The sequence below is a fragment of the Thermobia domestica genome, chromosome 5, assembly GCF_964235325.1.
Source record: "Thermobia domestica chromosome 5, izTheDome1.hap1.1, whole genome shotgun sequence".
In the NCBI taxonomy this organism is placed as follows: Eukaryota; Metazoa; Arthropoda; class Insecta; order Zygentoma; family Lepismatidae; genus Thermobia; species Thermobia domestica.
This window is the reverse complement of record NC_137458.1, coordinates 291,714,582-291,726,998: the sequence shown is the minus strand read 5'-3', so window position 1 is coordinate 291,726,998 and position 12,417 is coordinate 291,714,582. Positions and strand designations below refer to the sequence as shown.

General features: G+C 36.6%; 1 protein-coding gene across 2 annotated transcripts in view; it reads right to left on the bottom strand.

The window, feature by feature from the left end:
* Window positions 1–313: 313 nt before the first annotated feature.
* Window positions 314–12,417, bottom strand: part of LOC145686690 (uncharacterized) — a 50,719-nt gene continuing 38,615 nt past the window's right edge. For both annotated transcript variants that reach the window (XM_081760234.1, XM_081760233.1), the window contains exons 5-6: window positions 8,679–9,662; window positions 314–2,439 (exon numbers count right to left, since the gene is read on the bottom strand). In XM_081760234.1, the coding sequence (XP_081616360.1) occupies window positions 797–2,439; window positions 8,679–9,662 (2,627 nt within the window). In that variant the 3' untranslated portion in view covers window positions 314–796. The remainder of the gene's footprint in view (window positions 2,440–8,678; window positions 9,663–12,417) is intronic.

Genomic DNA, 12,417 nt, shown 5'->3' with positions numbered 1-12,417 from the left:
ATTATGTAACAATATTGTACTTACAAATAGAAATAAAATTCATAATTTTATAATAGGAGTTCTGTTTAACTTCAAGGATGTACTTGGAAGCATCACAAGAACATGTTCTCGGACAGATAGATATAAATTCCATTTTAAAATCAGTGTTTCCAGATCAACAGCTCTCATAGATCTCATTTCCATTTTTCAAGTTACTTTTAAATATTTCAAAACAACAACAAACTAAAAAGGACAAAAGTGCGACTGTATAAGTACTTATCTATTATTTACAAATATTATCATTATTTTAGAAACGCGTAGCCAGAAACGCCACTTTAATAATTTAAAAAAATATTTTATTTACTCATTATCTTACACAAATTTACCACTAGGATATTTCTAAACTAGCGATCTATTTAAACAAAAAAATCCTCATTGGTGTTACAACAATTAGTATGAGATTTTCGCAAGATGTCCCCCAGGACCCTATTCTCAAAACTACTAGTCTTGTAATATGTTTTTTACAAGTCGTATATATCGTAAAGCAGAACTACTAGAATATTAATAGAGGTCATTTATAAATTCTAATGATGATACCAACAATTTGTCATTATTTTATGAAAAAAAAAAAAAAACTGTAAAATTTTGATTTTGAAAAGTTTTACATTGTATTACAATGCTACTAGTTTTAAATAGGTTCCTGGCATGAAAACCTATTCCACCCCATTATAATCATTGACTTGCATAAAAAGGGCTCAGATTCTCACTTTCAGTCACAACTGATCACGTATATTACGCCGGAGCCTCAGTAATTTCTTCAAATATTCGGTCTTTGGATGTTGTTACAATAATAAGCCCCTTTAATTCTCAAGGGCTTATACCTTTTTATATTAGAAACGGAAACATTTCTCTTAAATGATCTTGTAGTAGTTGTTAATACTTCTTGTGCGCTGACTTGTGATGGAAATGAGTTACTCATCTGAGGGACATCTTCACCAATGATCGTGTGTGAGGCACCTGCATTTAGAACCATGTTTGACTGACATGCAACATTTACTCCAGGTAGCATTGAATGCATCCCTTGTGTAGTTTTTAAGGGTGTTGTTAATACCTGTTGTCCGCCTACCGCTGGTACATTGACTTGTGACGGAAATGAACTACACACCTGAGGGACATTTTCACCAATGGCCGTGTTTGTGTTATTTGGATTTAGGACTATGTTTGACTGCCACGGAACATTTACTCCAGGTAGCATTGAATGCATTCCTTGTGCAGTTGTTAAAGGTGTTGTTAATACTTGTTGTCCGCCTACCGTTGGTACATTGACTTGTGACGGAAATGAACTATACACCTGAGATACATCTTGACCAATGGTCGTGTGTGTGGCACTTGGATTTGGGACCATGTTTGACTGTAATGAAACGCTACCATTTATAAGGTTTACGAAGCTTGTACCATTACTAGGTATCTCCGTCTGTGGAACAGGATTTATTACTTGTGTTGCAAGGTTTATGAATGGTCTTACCATCTCTGAAAGTGTTTCCTGTGAAATATTCATTGCTGGCGGCGCTTCAGCAAATATATTCGTCACATTATTACCTGAGAATGTAGCTGGAAAGCACTCCTTCATTGTACCAAGTTCAAGTGTCTTGGAAATTGCTGTTTGTTGAACGTTCCACGATACGTTCACTGGATAAATAATACCACATGGGGTGGATAACTGAGTTGATGGTGTATTTACAATAGAAAATATATTAGTTCCTGGCACACCACTATTTGCAACAACTGGGAATATACTCTTTTGAGTACTACTTTGTGGTATGTTCGTTTGTTGTATATTATTGATACCTCCTGAAGACAAAATTACACTGGAAGTTTCAGATCCACTAGGTGCATATGGGGCTTCATTAATTGGTATTGTCATATTTGCATTTTCAGTAAATGGGTGATTTTGTATCGTACGTAAGGTCTGTGAAAATCCCGATGTTCTTATGATACTATTGGAAACAGAATTTTGCTCATTTTCTTGTACAGAGAATGTGTTTACCAACTGTTGGGACATGTGTTCATTTAAGCTTAAAGAAGGTTGAATATTTGAAGTTATTTCTTTGCATTCAATATTATCGTCAGGAGACCCTGGACACTGCTCACTTCCCTCATCCACTTCATTTTTATCGGGAGCATCTGTGTTGGTTGAAACAGTGACAGCTGTCAAAATACAATCATCGTCGTCGTCTTCCTGAGTTTCAGTGCCACTAACTTCTTGAGCATTAATTTCACTCATTTGCAATTGTTCAGTAGAATCCGCTACACAGTTTGAAGCAGAATTTAATTCCTCTCCATTACCTGTTCGTTCCTGAGATTCGCCTATTTGGATTCCTACTGGATCCTGATCTTCAGTGTAAGGGCTTTCCAACACAGTAACAACTGGAATGCTTTCTGATGAAGAAAGTGATGTCTCTGTAAAAAGAACACAATGTATCTCATTACTAAATCATTTAAAATATATCAAATTTAAAGGTAAATGCTAACTTTATAAATCTATAGATATTCCTTAACCACTCAAGTTGCTGCTTTCGTCACCTGCTCGTGATCCCGTGTATTTAAATTTCTAGCTGCCTTCTTCAATTCATTTCAAGTTTAAAAGTGTACAAAATTACGCCAGTAAAAACTGAAAACAAGAAGCAGACAACACCAGCCTTCACTGAGTTACGTTGTGACGTTTACATACGATCACAACCACTTGCATGGTTAAGAATCAATGCTATTTCAAATTTTCGTTTTTAATTACCAAATTTACAAGTATCGCAAGTAAAACACATCTGAAAAAGTATATCATATAATATTTAATAATAGAAATTCCAAATATCCATTGAGATAAAATTCGGAACTTGCTTTATGCAATATTCATTCAAAATATATTGCAATCTGGAAAACTATTAACATTTATATATAATTACTGAAATCAGATAAATATGGCGCCTTTTATGAAGGGCATGTTTTTATTATAAATGAAGAACTAATGTACCTGAAATATTTTAATACAAAACTAGCTGAAAATACTTATTCTTCGCATGGGGGTTGTATTTGGAAGTCAACACCTGTAGGGGTATCACCATTCATCTCAGGGATCGCGAAAACTATGGATTTGACACTAATATCGGTCATTTTGGATTATTTTTACATGTCTCGGTATCCCACCCCTCCCGTGATCCCCGGTCCGCAGCCGAATGGAGTGAATTTGGAAGTTAATGCGATCGGAGTTTCGCCATTGATTTCAGTGACCGCGAAAACTACGAATTTGACACTAATACTGGTCATTTTCTACTACTTTCACATGTCCCGGTAAATGTCCCCGCTGAGACTCCCCCCTCCCGGATCAAATTTTGAAGAAGAAAAAAAAAAAGCACTTCATCTTGGTCTGGAGCCTGGACCAAGGCACTCGTGACAAAAAATTTGGTAACTCTCAGTTCATTCGTCTGGTCCTCAGGATGCATACAGACAGACAGAGAGACACACAAACAAACAAACTCTTTATATTATTTATACTAGATTAGATAGATGTAAACCACTTTTTGTAATCAATTCAAAAGTGTACATTATTTACACAAAAAAGGGTGTCTGGATTCACAAAGTTTGAAAGTAGAACAAGATCGTCCTCTGCACCCCTTTCCCGCGAAAGTGAAGGTGAATTTATTCTTTTACCAATTCACTTATTTGAGTGTATAATCCTCTCCACTATTACATACGCAGATATGAGAAAGAAAACTAAATATCGTCATGTATGAAACAAATATACATAAGTCAAAGGAAGAAACTAAAAATATTACGACTGATCTATTGCTTTCGAAAATCAATACAAATACACTGAGAAAGGACAGAACAATAATCAACATGTTCACTTCCCAGCAGAGAGATCTCCAGTCAAATTCAGTGGTCAGCCATCTTAACTAAGGTTTCTTCAAGGGTCTTCTTCAGCCTACCAAACAATGTTATTTGCTAATGGATGTTTAGGATACATATTTACGGGATACGGACAAAATCTCGCGGCCGAAACATCGCCGCCCAAAACCTCGCGTGGCCAAAATTTCGCTTGGCCAAAACCTTGCGGGATACGTCTCTTGAAAACGGCTCTTATTTGTAAAAGAATACATAATAATCGTTTTTGGCTGTTAGAATGGTCTCCCCAAGCAGCTTAATAAAAATTCAGTGTAGTATAACAATATCTGCTGCTTTTCTTATAAGTAAAAAGAAAAAAGGAAGGAAGAGCTTGGTGTGGTGAGAGTAGGGGCGCCGAAATCTCTAGCTACGGCTCTGTATATATATATATATATATATATATATACACAACTCCCCCTCCCTCTTGTTGTGCCGACAAAGTGAAATATAAAAAACATCCTAGGCTCGAACCTCATCTATGTTGAAAATTTGATTGAGATCGGTAGGATGGCTCAAGAGGTATAATGTAACAAACATAGTCATTTAATTTTTATATATATATAGATTTCCAAAGCATGCATTAAAATTTTTCTTGTCATTATTTTAATGTAATTATGTGTTATTACTAAATATATACATATAGTAATATATAGAACATTCTAGATTGAAGAAATCGTCGTGAAGAGGTTTTATCCTGGCGACATTTCTTCCCAGGCCACACTACGTCTCGCTTAATTTAGACCAGGCGAGATTCCGTGTCGCGAGATCATTACAACGAGGTTTTGGTCAGGCGAGGTTTTGGCCCGGCGAGATTTTGACCCGCGAGGTTTTGCCCAGGCGAGGTTTTGGACAGGCGAGGTTTCGGCCCGGCGAGATTTTGGGCCGCGAGGTTTTGGGAGGCGAGGTTTTGGCCAGACGGGGTTTTGGCCAGGCGAGATTTTGTCCCGCGAGGTTTTGGGCGACGAGGTTTTGGCCAGGCGAGGTTTCGGCCCGCGAGGTTTTGGCCAGGCGAGGTTTTGTACCCAAACCACATATTTACGTATTAAAAATAAGCGCTAACTTTTGAGTAAAAATTCCAAATCTAATAAAGGTGAATGCTTGAAAGAATTTTTTCTACGAGGTTTTTGTTTCATTTTCGAAGAAGCTACAATTCGCTAACACCTACATTTACTATTTGATTAAGGAATGAAATATGGATTTGATATTACACCTTATAAAAAATGGAAGGCGGCTGCACAGGAATTTCACAATAGGTCTCAAAAAAACATAAAAAATAGATTTCTTTATCTTCTCTCAAGCCTCCTATTTCGTAAAAACTGCGCAACATTGGATCAAAATTCGGCTTCAAATTTTTCCGTGAAACCTGGGAAAATTTTTGAAAACACATTATTCAAATTTAAGTATTATTATTATAAGGATGACTCAGCCACTCGAAGAACTTAAGAAATTTTCTGTTTGTAGAAGTCCTATACAAGCATGATGAAAAGAAATATTTTACTAGAGTGAAAGAACATGTAAGAGACTCGAGGTGTGAGGAGCTCCCCACTTCAGGTCTGTCCAGGCACTTAAAAGAAACAGGACATCAGATTGATAAGTCAAAATGCCTCATCCCTGTTCCATGAACCAAGAATCGTGTTTAAGTACTTTTTCGTCCGAACGAAGAATCTGCTACTCATTTTCATAATCCGCTACTCATTTTCATAAAGACAATCTGGGTCACAAATGGGGTGATATTATAGGTAAATTCAGAAAATTAACAGTCTACAACAGTACACAGCAAACTTAAAAAAAAAAATCAATTTCTCATAACTAAATTTTATTCTGGTTCTAAAACAAATCAATTTTTCATAACTAAATTTTATTCTGATTCTTCATTCTACTCAAAGCATTGTCTTGATCTCGGAGCACAAACGGCCTTTCTTTACGAAGCACAGACTATTGGAAAAAGTAGGAACATAACTGGCATTAAGTGATTTCCCAAAGAAGTATTTAAACAAAGTATTAACAGAAATCTTTAACAAAGTATCTTTCTATTCGTATTTTTTTTTTTTTTTTTATGTAAATAAGACTAATTTTCCACCGTAATATCAAAAGAATATATTTGTTCAAACAAATTTACATAGTTTCTTGTCTATCTTAATTTTCTATACTATACAAGTGACTAAAATTCAATTTTCAAGAGTAGATGTCCGTAAGTGAAGCTGTATGAGGATCTACAAGCTACACAAAAATTTATTGAGTTTTCTAGAGAATCTGAATTCTGATGTCTCAAGAATGTCTTCCACGTAAAAGAAATAGCAGCAAGAGAGTAACTACTTGGTAGCCGAAATAATACAACAAGAAGAAATAATCTTTCTGGATACAGTCAGTGCCTCCAATTGAAGTAAAATTAAGAAAACAAATAACAGCAAGGTATAGGAGTTACTTAGGAAGGTTCCAGAGATGGTCGAAATCATATAACAAGGAATATTCATTTTGGATACAATGTTCGTGCTTATCCTTAATGTTGTTTTATGTTTGCAAACTTCCTTACCACATTTCTTCGAACAGCATCGGAACTTTTATGGAATAAATTAGTCCGACGTCAAATCTAAAGAAATATTTTGCGGAAGAACTTGTGTGATACTAACTAATGAATGCTACCGGACACATATCTATAATAACGAAGGTTCCAGAGAAGACTGAAATGATGTAAGATGAAACGAAGGCTCAGAGAAGGCCGAAATGACACACGAAAAAAAAAAAAAAAAAACAAAACAAACAAAAAAACAAGGCCCCAGGGAGGGTTAAAATGACGTGAGAAGAACCGAAGGGCCCCCAGCGAGGCTGAAATGATATAAGATATAAACATTTTTGCCTACAAGATTAGTGCTTATTTTAAATTGTGTATGCTAATTTCAGGACATGGTTATTCAAAGCAACTGGACCTGCGATTATTCATGAAAATATATCTTGAACTCAAAATATCTTATTATTGATTCTCATAGTAAATTAAATCTTTTAACCATATACTAATATAGTTATTTTTAATCTCATAACTAGCATGGTAAGACCAAAATAACTTATTTTTTTATTGTTTCTTCTGAATTAATACAAGCTATTTATTACTTATTTACATTTATTTGAAGATATTTTAATGCATTCAGTTTAACATTTCTTTAACTCTTTGAAGGGGAGTGGTTACTTACACTAACCACCTTTTCTCCTCTCTCTTGTACGCTTTGGTTTTGGTTAGATACGCAAACCACTTGAGAAGTTTCCATAGTTCCCAATAGATAGTATGGGCAGTAACTTGTAGCATTATTGTCGCTTTATATTAGAACAACGTGATTGATATACGGGAGTCTGTGTCGTATTTCAGTGTGCTACCACCAGACCGTAGAAATATTAGATTTGCACAAATACAACGCGTTTGTAATGTTGTTTCTATAGTGTGATAGCTTGTGCCTTTTATAGGAATCCTGTGAGTTATGTTCTGCAAGAAAAAATTTGCGCATGTTCCATGCTGCAAAACGGGATTGACGCAAAGTTTGAGGTTAGTGCAGGTGACCACCGCGCGTTCTGGAGCATTCTTTTATTACGCAGGCTTGTTACATCGAGATCCTAATGTGGATAATGATAAAAATGGACTCACTTTGACTATTGATAGTGATCATAAACTGCCTGTGGAAATTCCATCATCATACACGCTAGCACCTGTTATCTTGCCACAAGAGCCTTCACTGAATAAAACTGATACAGCGCCACCAATTCCAGATCTCCAGAGAGAAGGAGGAATATCCCAGTGTATTCAAGAACTGGAGGATCCCACACCGTAAGTACCCGGTGTTACTCCGAATGCTTTTCACGGACGATTTGCCAAGTCATATTGAGAAAGGGATAAATCTTACGTGAAGATCCCTCTGAAATTGTCATAGTTACAAGAAAGAAAATGGATGGAAGCGAAACAAATGTTCCCTGTCCCAAAGTTGTGGATGACTATAAAAAGAATATGAATTTTACAGACAATTTCGATCGTCTGAAAGAAGACTACGAAGTTGGCAGAAGAAATGGTGGCATCGGCTGTTCTTTCACTTTGTAGACTGTTGTGAAGTGAATGCATTTATTTTCCATAAACAACTGAGTATGGAGCAATATTCACATAAAGACTTCCATAGAAAACTGTACTAAGGTCTCTTAGCGATGAGAACAGTTGCCGCCATGAAATCTGGTACTCCGTGTCACAGAATTCAATTGCTACTATAAAGAAACATAAGGTTTCTGTAGATCCTGGCATAGGTTTTCAAGAAAATAACCACCAACGTGCAAAAACCATATCGTGAAGATGCGCACATTGCAGCACAAAGAGGAAGCAAACAAAAACTGTTTGGAATACAGCACATGCAAAGTTGCACTTTACTTAAAGAAAAACAAGCAAAGTTTTCCTGGAGTACCACACAAAATGAGGTGTGTTTCGTGGGCGGTGGTTACCTGTACTAAACACCGGAAATTGTTAGCTTTTCACAAGTGTAACAGGTCATGTAAGAGTTTTTGTCATATATTTGTCTATTAAAAAGCATGATAAATAAAACAGTCACTTAAAATGTCACTCTCCTGTTTTTTTTCTTTAAAGAGTTAATTTTTTTTTTCACCAAAAAAATCATACAAAATCTAAGTTCCCCCCGTAAACACTTGCAGAATAATGGAGCCAGGTAGCATTTTGATCCAAACCATACTAGGATAAAGTAAGTTCTCTATACATCAACAATTTAAAAACTTACCTTTATCTTGATAAATATTTTTTTCTTGAGTTTCTGTTGTAACTTCAACTATTGATGGATTTTCGGCTAGTGTTGTGTTAATAATTTCAGGATAATTTTCTTGCTCATTTCGCAAAAGTGAACAATTTGGTTGCACTATCTCTGTTCCACATGTGATAGCTGGTCTTCTTCGTAAATTACTGTTCATGTACGTACTTGTTGTCGCTTTACTAAACAATTTTATGAGTTCATTCTGGTTATGTATGAATCTCACGTTACCTGCTAAATATGCTGCAATCAGAGAAGATAGTTCAGGTAAATTCCTAAAGCTCGTTAAGATATTCATATGATACTTAGGTGCCTTGAACCGTCTACTTGGCAGCAAAGCAAGTTGAGGTCTCTGTGGATTCTCCACTTTCAAACTGAAATTTCCTACTACACTATTTTTCGGCAAAATTGGTACCATTCGTTTTTGTACACCACTACTTGAAATTGTCTGCTGTTGCAATGAATTCTGGTTCACTGATAAAGCACTAGCATCTGAAAAACTTAGAGTTTGCTTCCTATCACACTTTTTAACTGTACTTCGCACCTGAGACTGAACTGCTTCCTGTGTAACAATCCCGTTTACTGAAACATCTCCCCGCGATGAGTCCGGAATTTTTGTTGAGTGGGATAACGGATTTTCTATAATACCCTCTTGAAGGTGATTTGTATTACTTGTATCCTTCTTTGAAGTATTTGATCCGTTAGAACTAACAGTTTGATTAACGGTAGAAGACACCTCTACAGTTTTTTGCGGAATTTCTTGTGATTCACTAATATTTGGTGGTTTTGTAGTGAATTCGTGATTCGTACCACATTCGGCTTGCTTGTTGGAAATACTGTCATGCTCTGAAGATGATACATCAACTACCGGAAGTTTGTTTATTTCTTCAATAGATAACACAGTAATTTTTGCTGACGGGCTCGTCTTGTCTTCAACACCTGGTGCTAATGACGTATCTGAAAATGAATAAACAAAAGAACTGAAATAACAATACAGCAAAGACAATTTTAATAAATTGGTGGGAATATAATGGTTCCCTTTGTTTGTTTGTTTGTTTGAAAGTATAATTTCTATATGTATCCTTGCTACTCCAAAACCCGTAGCAGATAATAATGAATATCAGAATCTTCTGCTTTAAAATTGTAAAATTATTTAAGATAAACTATCTAACAATCAACATCAGTATCTTCTGCTTTAAAATTGTAAAATTATTCAAAATAAAGTTTCTAATAATGAATATCAGTACCTTCTGATTTAAAATTGTAAAATTATTCTAGATAAATTTGCTAATAATGAATATCAGTATCTTCTGCTTTAAAATTGTAACATTATTCAAGATAAACTTGCTAATTTTGACAATTAGATGAAATGCTCGTCTTTCAAGAAACTAGCTTCTATAGTAAACGTATGAAAGTTGGAGGGCCCTAATAAACTATTTTGAGGCGGATCTGGAATACGATTTTGGTTTTAGGTGAGGTGGTGAGTAAGGGACATACAAAATTAATTAGTTTATGTAAGGAATATAAGGTGAAACGGCATTGAGTAAGGAAGGTAGATATACAGTTTTACACTGGCGGGACTTTTGTACTCGGTAGTTTTTTTTTTTTTTTTTTTTTTTTTTTTTTTCGATGCCTAAATTGTTTGATGATAGAATCGAGGGTGTACCCTCATTTGGAGAATGCTGATAAGATCTTGAGCTAGTTGTACGGTTCCCCGAATAACCAAGATATAAGGCAGAGAATATTTGATGTGATGAATACGGGCGCTCCATTTTATCCAAGGGTAGTATAAAAATGGATTGCAAGTGCAAAGTAAACAGATGAACGAATGACCAAACACATAAACAAACAAAACAACAACAACAAAAATCACTATCACTACAAGAAGGACCTCACCGTTTTTCCTCACTAATATCTAATTTTACATGGCCAACCATGGTCCACTCGAAAGCCTATTCCAAGTCACCATCTTGCATTTTATCACAAGTACATACAAAACGCCTAAATTTCATGTTCTGGCCAAAACCCACAATTCAGAAAGACCCACTGCTTCTAATATTGACAGCCTTACTTTCCTCGAGTAACATCTCCAACCCCCACATCCACACTCTCCCATTACACTTCAAAGACTAAGCCCCCTTACATTATACAATTTCATTATACACCATATACTATATCTCACTTACCATCATTGAAGAATTTCTAAGTTTTAGCAACAAAAGTTCAACTTACAATTCAACTTGTCCATTTTGTCCTAACCAAGAACAATTAATTTCATAAACACCCCGGACAAAATATTACGAAGTGTGTGTGCATTCTAGGGGTCCTGTGGAAAGTGAACGGGCATACTCTGTGGGATGTGGCGTAGTTCGTTGGTGTGTCCGAATCCACGGTCAGTACTGTACATGCAGAGTGGAGGACGTCTGGCACAAACCGATCCTCTCGCAACAACAGTGACAGGAAATCATCATATCCAAGCGAGACTTTAAACGTCTGGGGAGATTAAAAACCCCTATACGGTTCCAAACCCGGCAAGAACTGCTGCAGAACAATGCCCAATCATCAAGTCTCTGAGCGAACCCTGCGATGAGAACTGCGTCGTGTAGGCGTATTCAGTTGCGTTGTCAGGGTACGCCCCAGGCTGAATGCCATACAGAATAAAAGTCGCCTGTCGTGGGCGAGGAAACACTGTCACTGGACTAGAGATCAGTGGTGGTGCAGCCTCCTGTTAGACGAATCTCGGTTCTGCCTCGATTCTAATGGCGGCCACCCAAGGGTAACGCTGCAGGTTGGAGAAGCCTACAAAGCTGTGTGTGTGTGTGTAAAGGGCTGTACAGAACGGGGTGGTAGTGCCATGTTGTGGAGGTGTATTTCCGAGTGTTGGTGTAGGTCCCTTGTAGAGGTGCCCAACCAAATGAAGGCTGTTAATTACGTTCTGGACAATGAGGTGTTGTTGTTTGTCCAGTTTCTGCCAGATGGTCACATCCCACAGTCAGTATTAAGATGACAACTTCAACGTTCACCGAACCAGGATTATGCAGGAATGGTTTGCAAAATATAAGATGGGCATCCCACTTCTCATCTGGCCCACGACTTCGATTGATCTCAACGTTATTGAGAAAATTTGCAACATGTAGGACGTGCTGTGAAGAAAAGACATCAACATCGCCTTACATTGGCCGCTCTTCGGATCCAGTTGTTCCAGGAATGGGCCAAACGTCATCTTTTCACACACTGACAGCATGACACAGAAAATCAAAGCTGTAATTCGCGCCCGTGGTAATGTAACGCCTTATTGACCAATAAAGAACACAGTTCGTAATTTTTGTCCGGGGTGCTTATTTGAAAATAAGCATTACCTTGAAATCAAAGGTACTCGCATTGCTCCTTCATATGCTAATCAATTCATAGGGAGTCTGTAACAATGTTCACTACCTCTTCAAGTTTCCCTCTGGGTTCGATTCATAAAATTTTCTTAATATAGACTCATGGCTAACTAACACTGAAACCACTCCTACTGTTACTAAACAACCGCCTAAGAAGATGTACTTAAATCTTCCACCATACAGACACTTTTCTTTATGTGGACATCAGACTTGAGAATGGACATTCCGAGACCAATGTTTCCATCAATATATATATATATATATATATATATATATATATATATATATATATATGCAATACCATCCACACTCATCGCATCGAACGT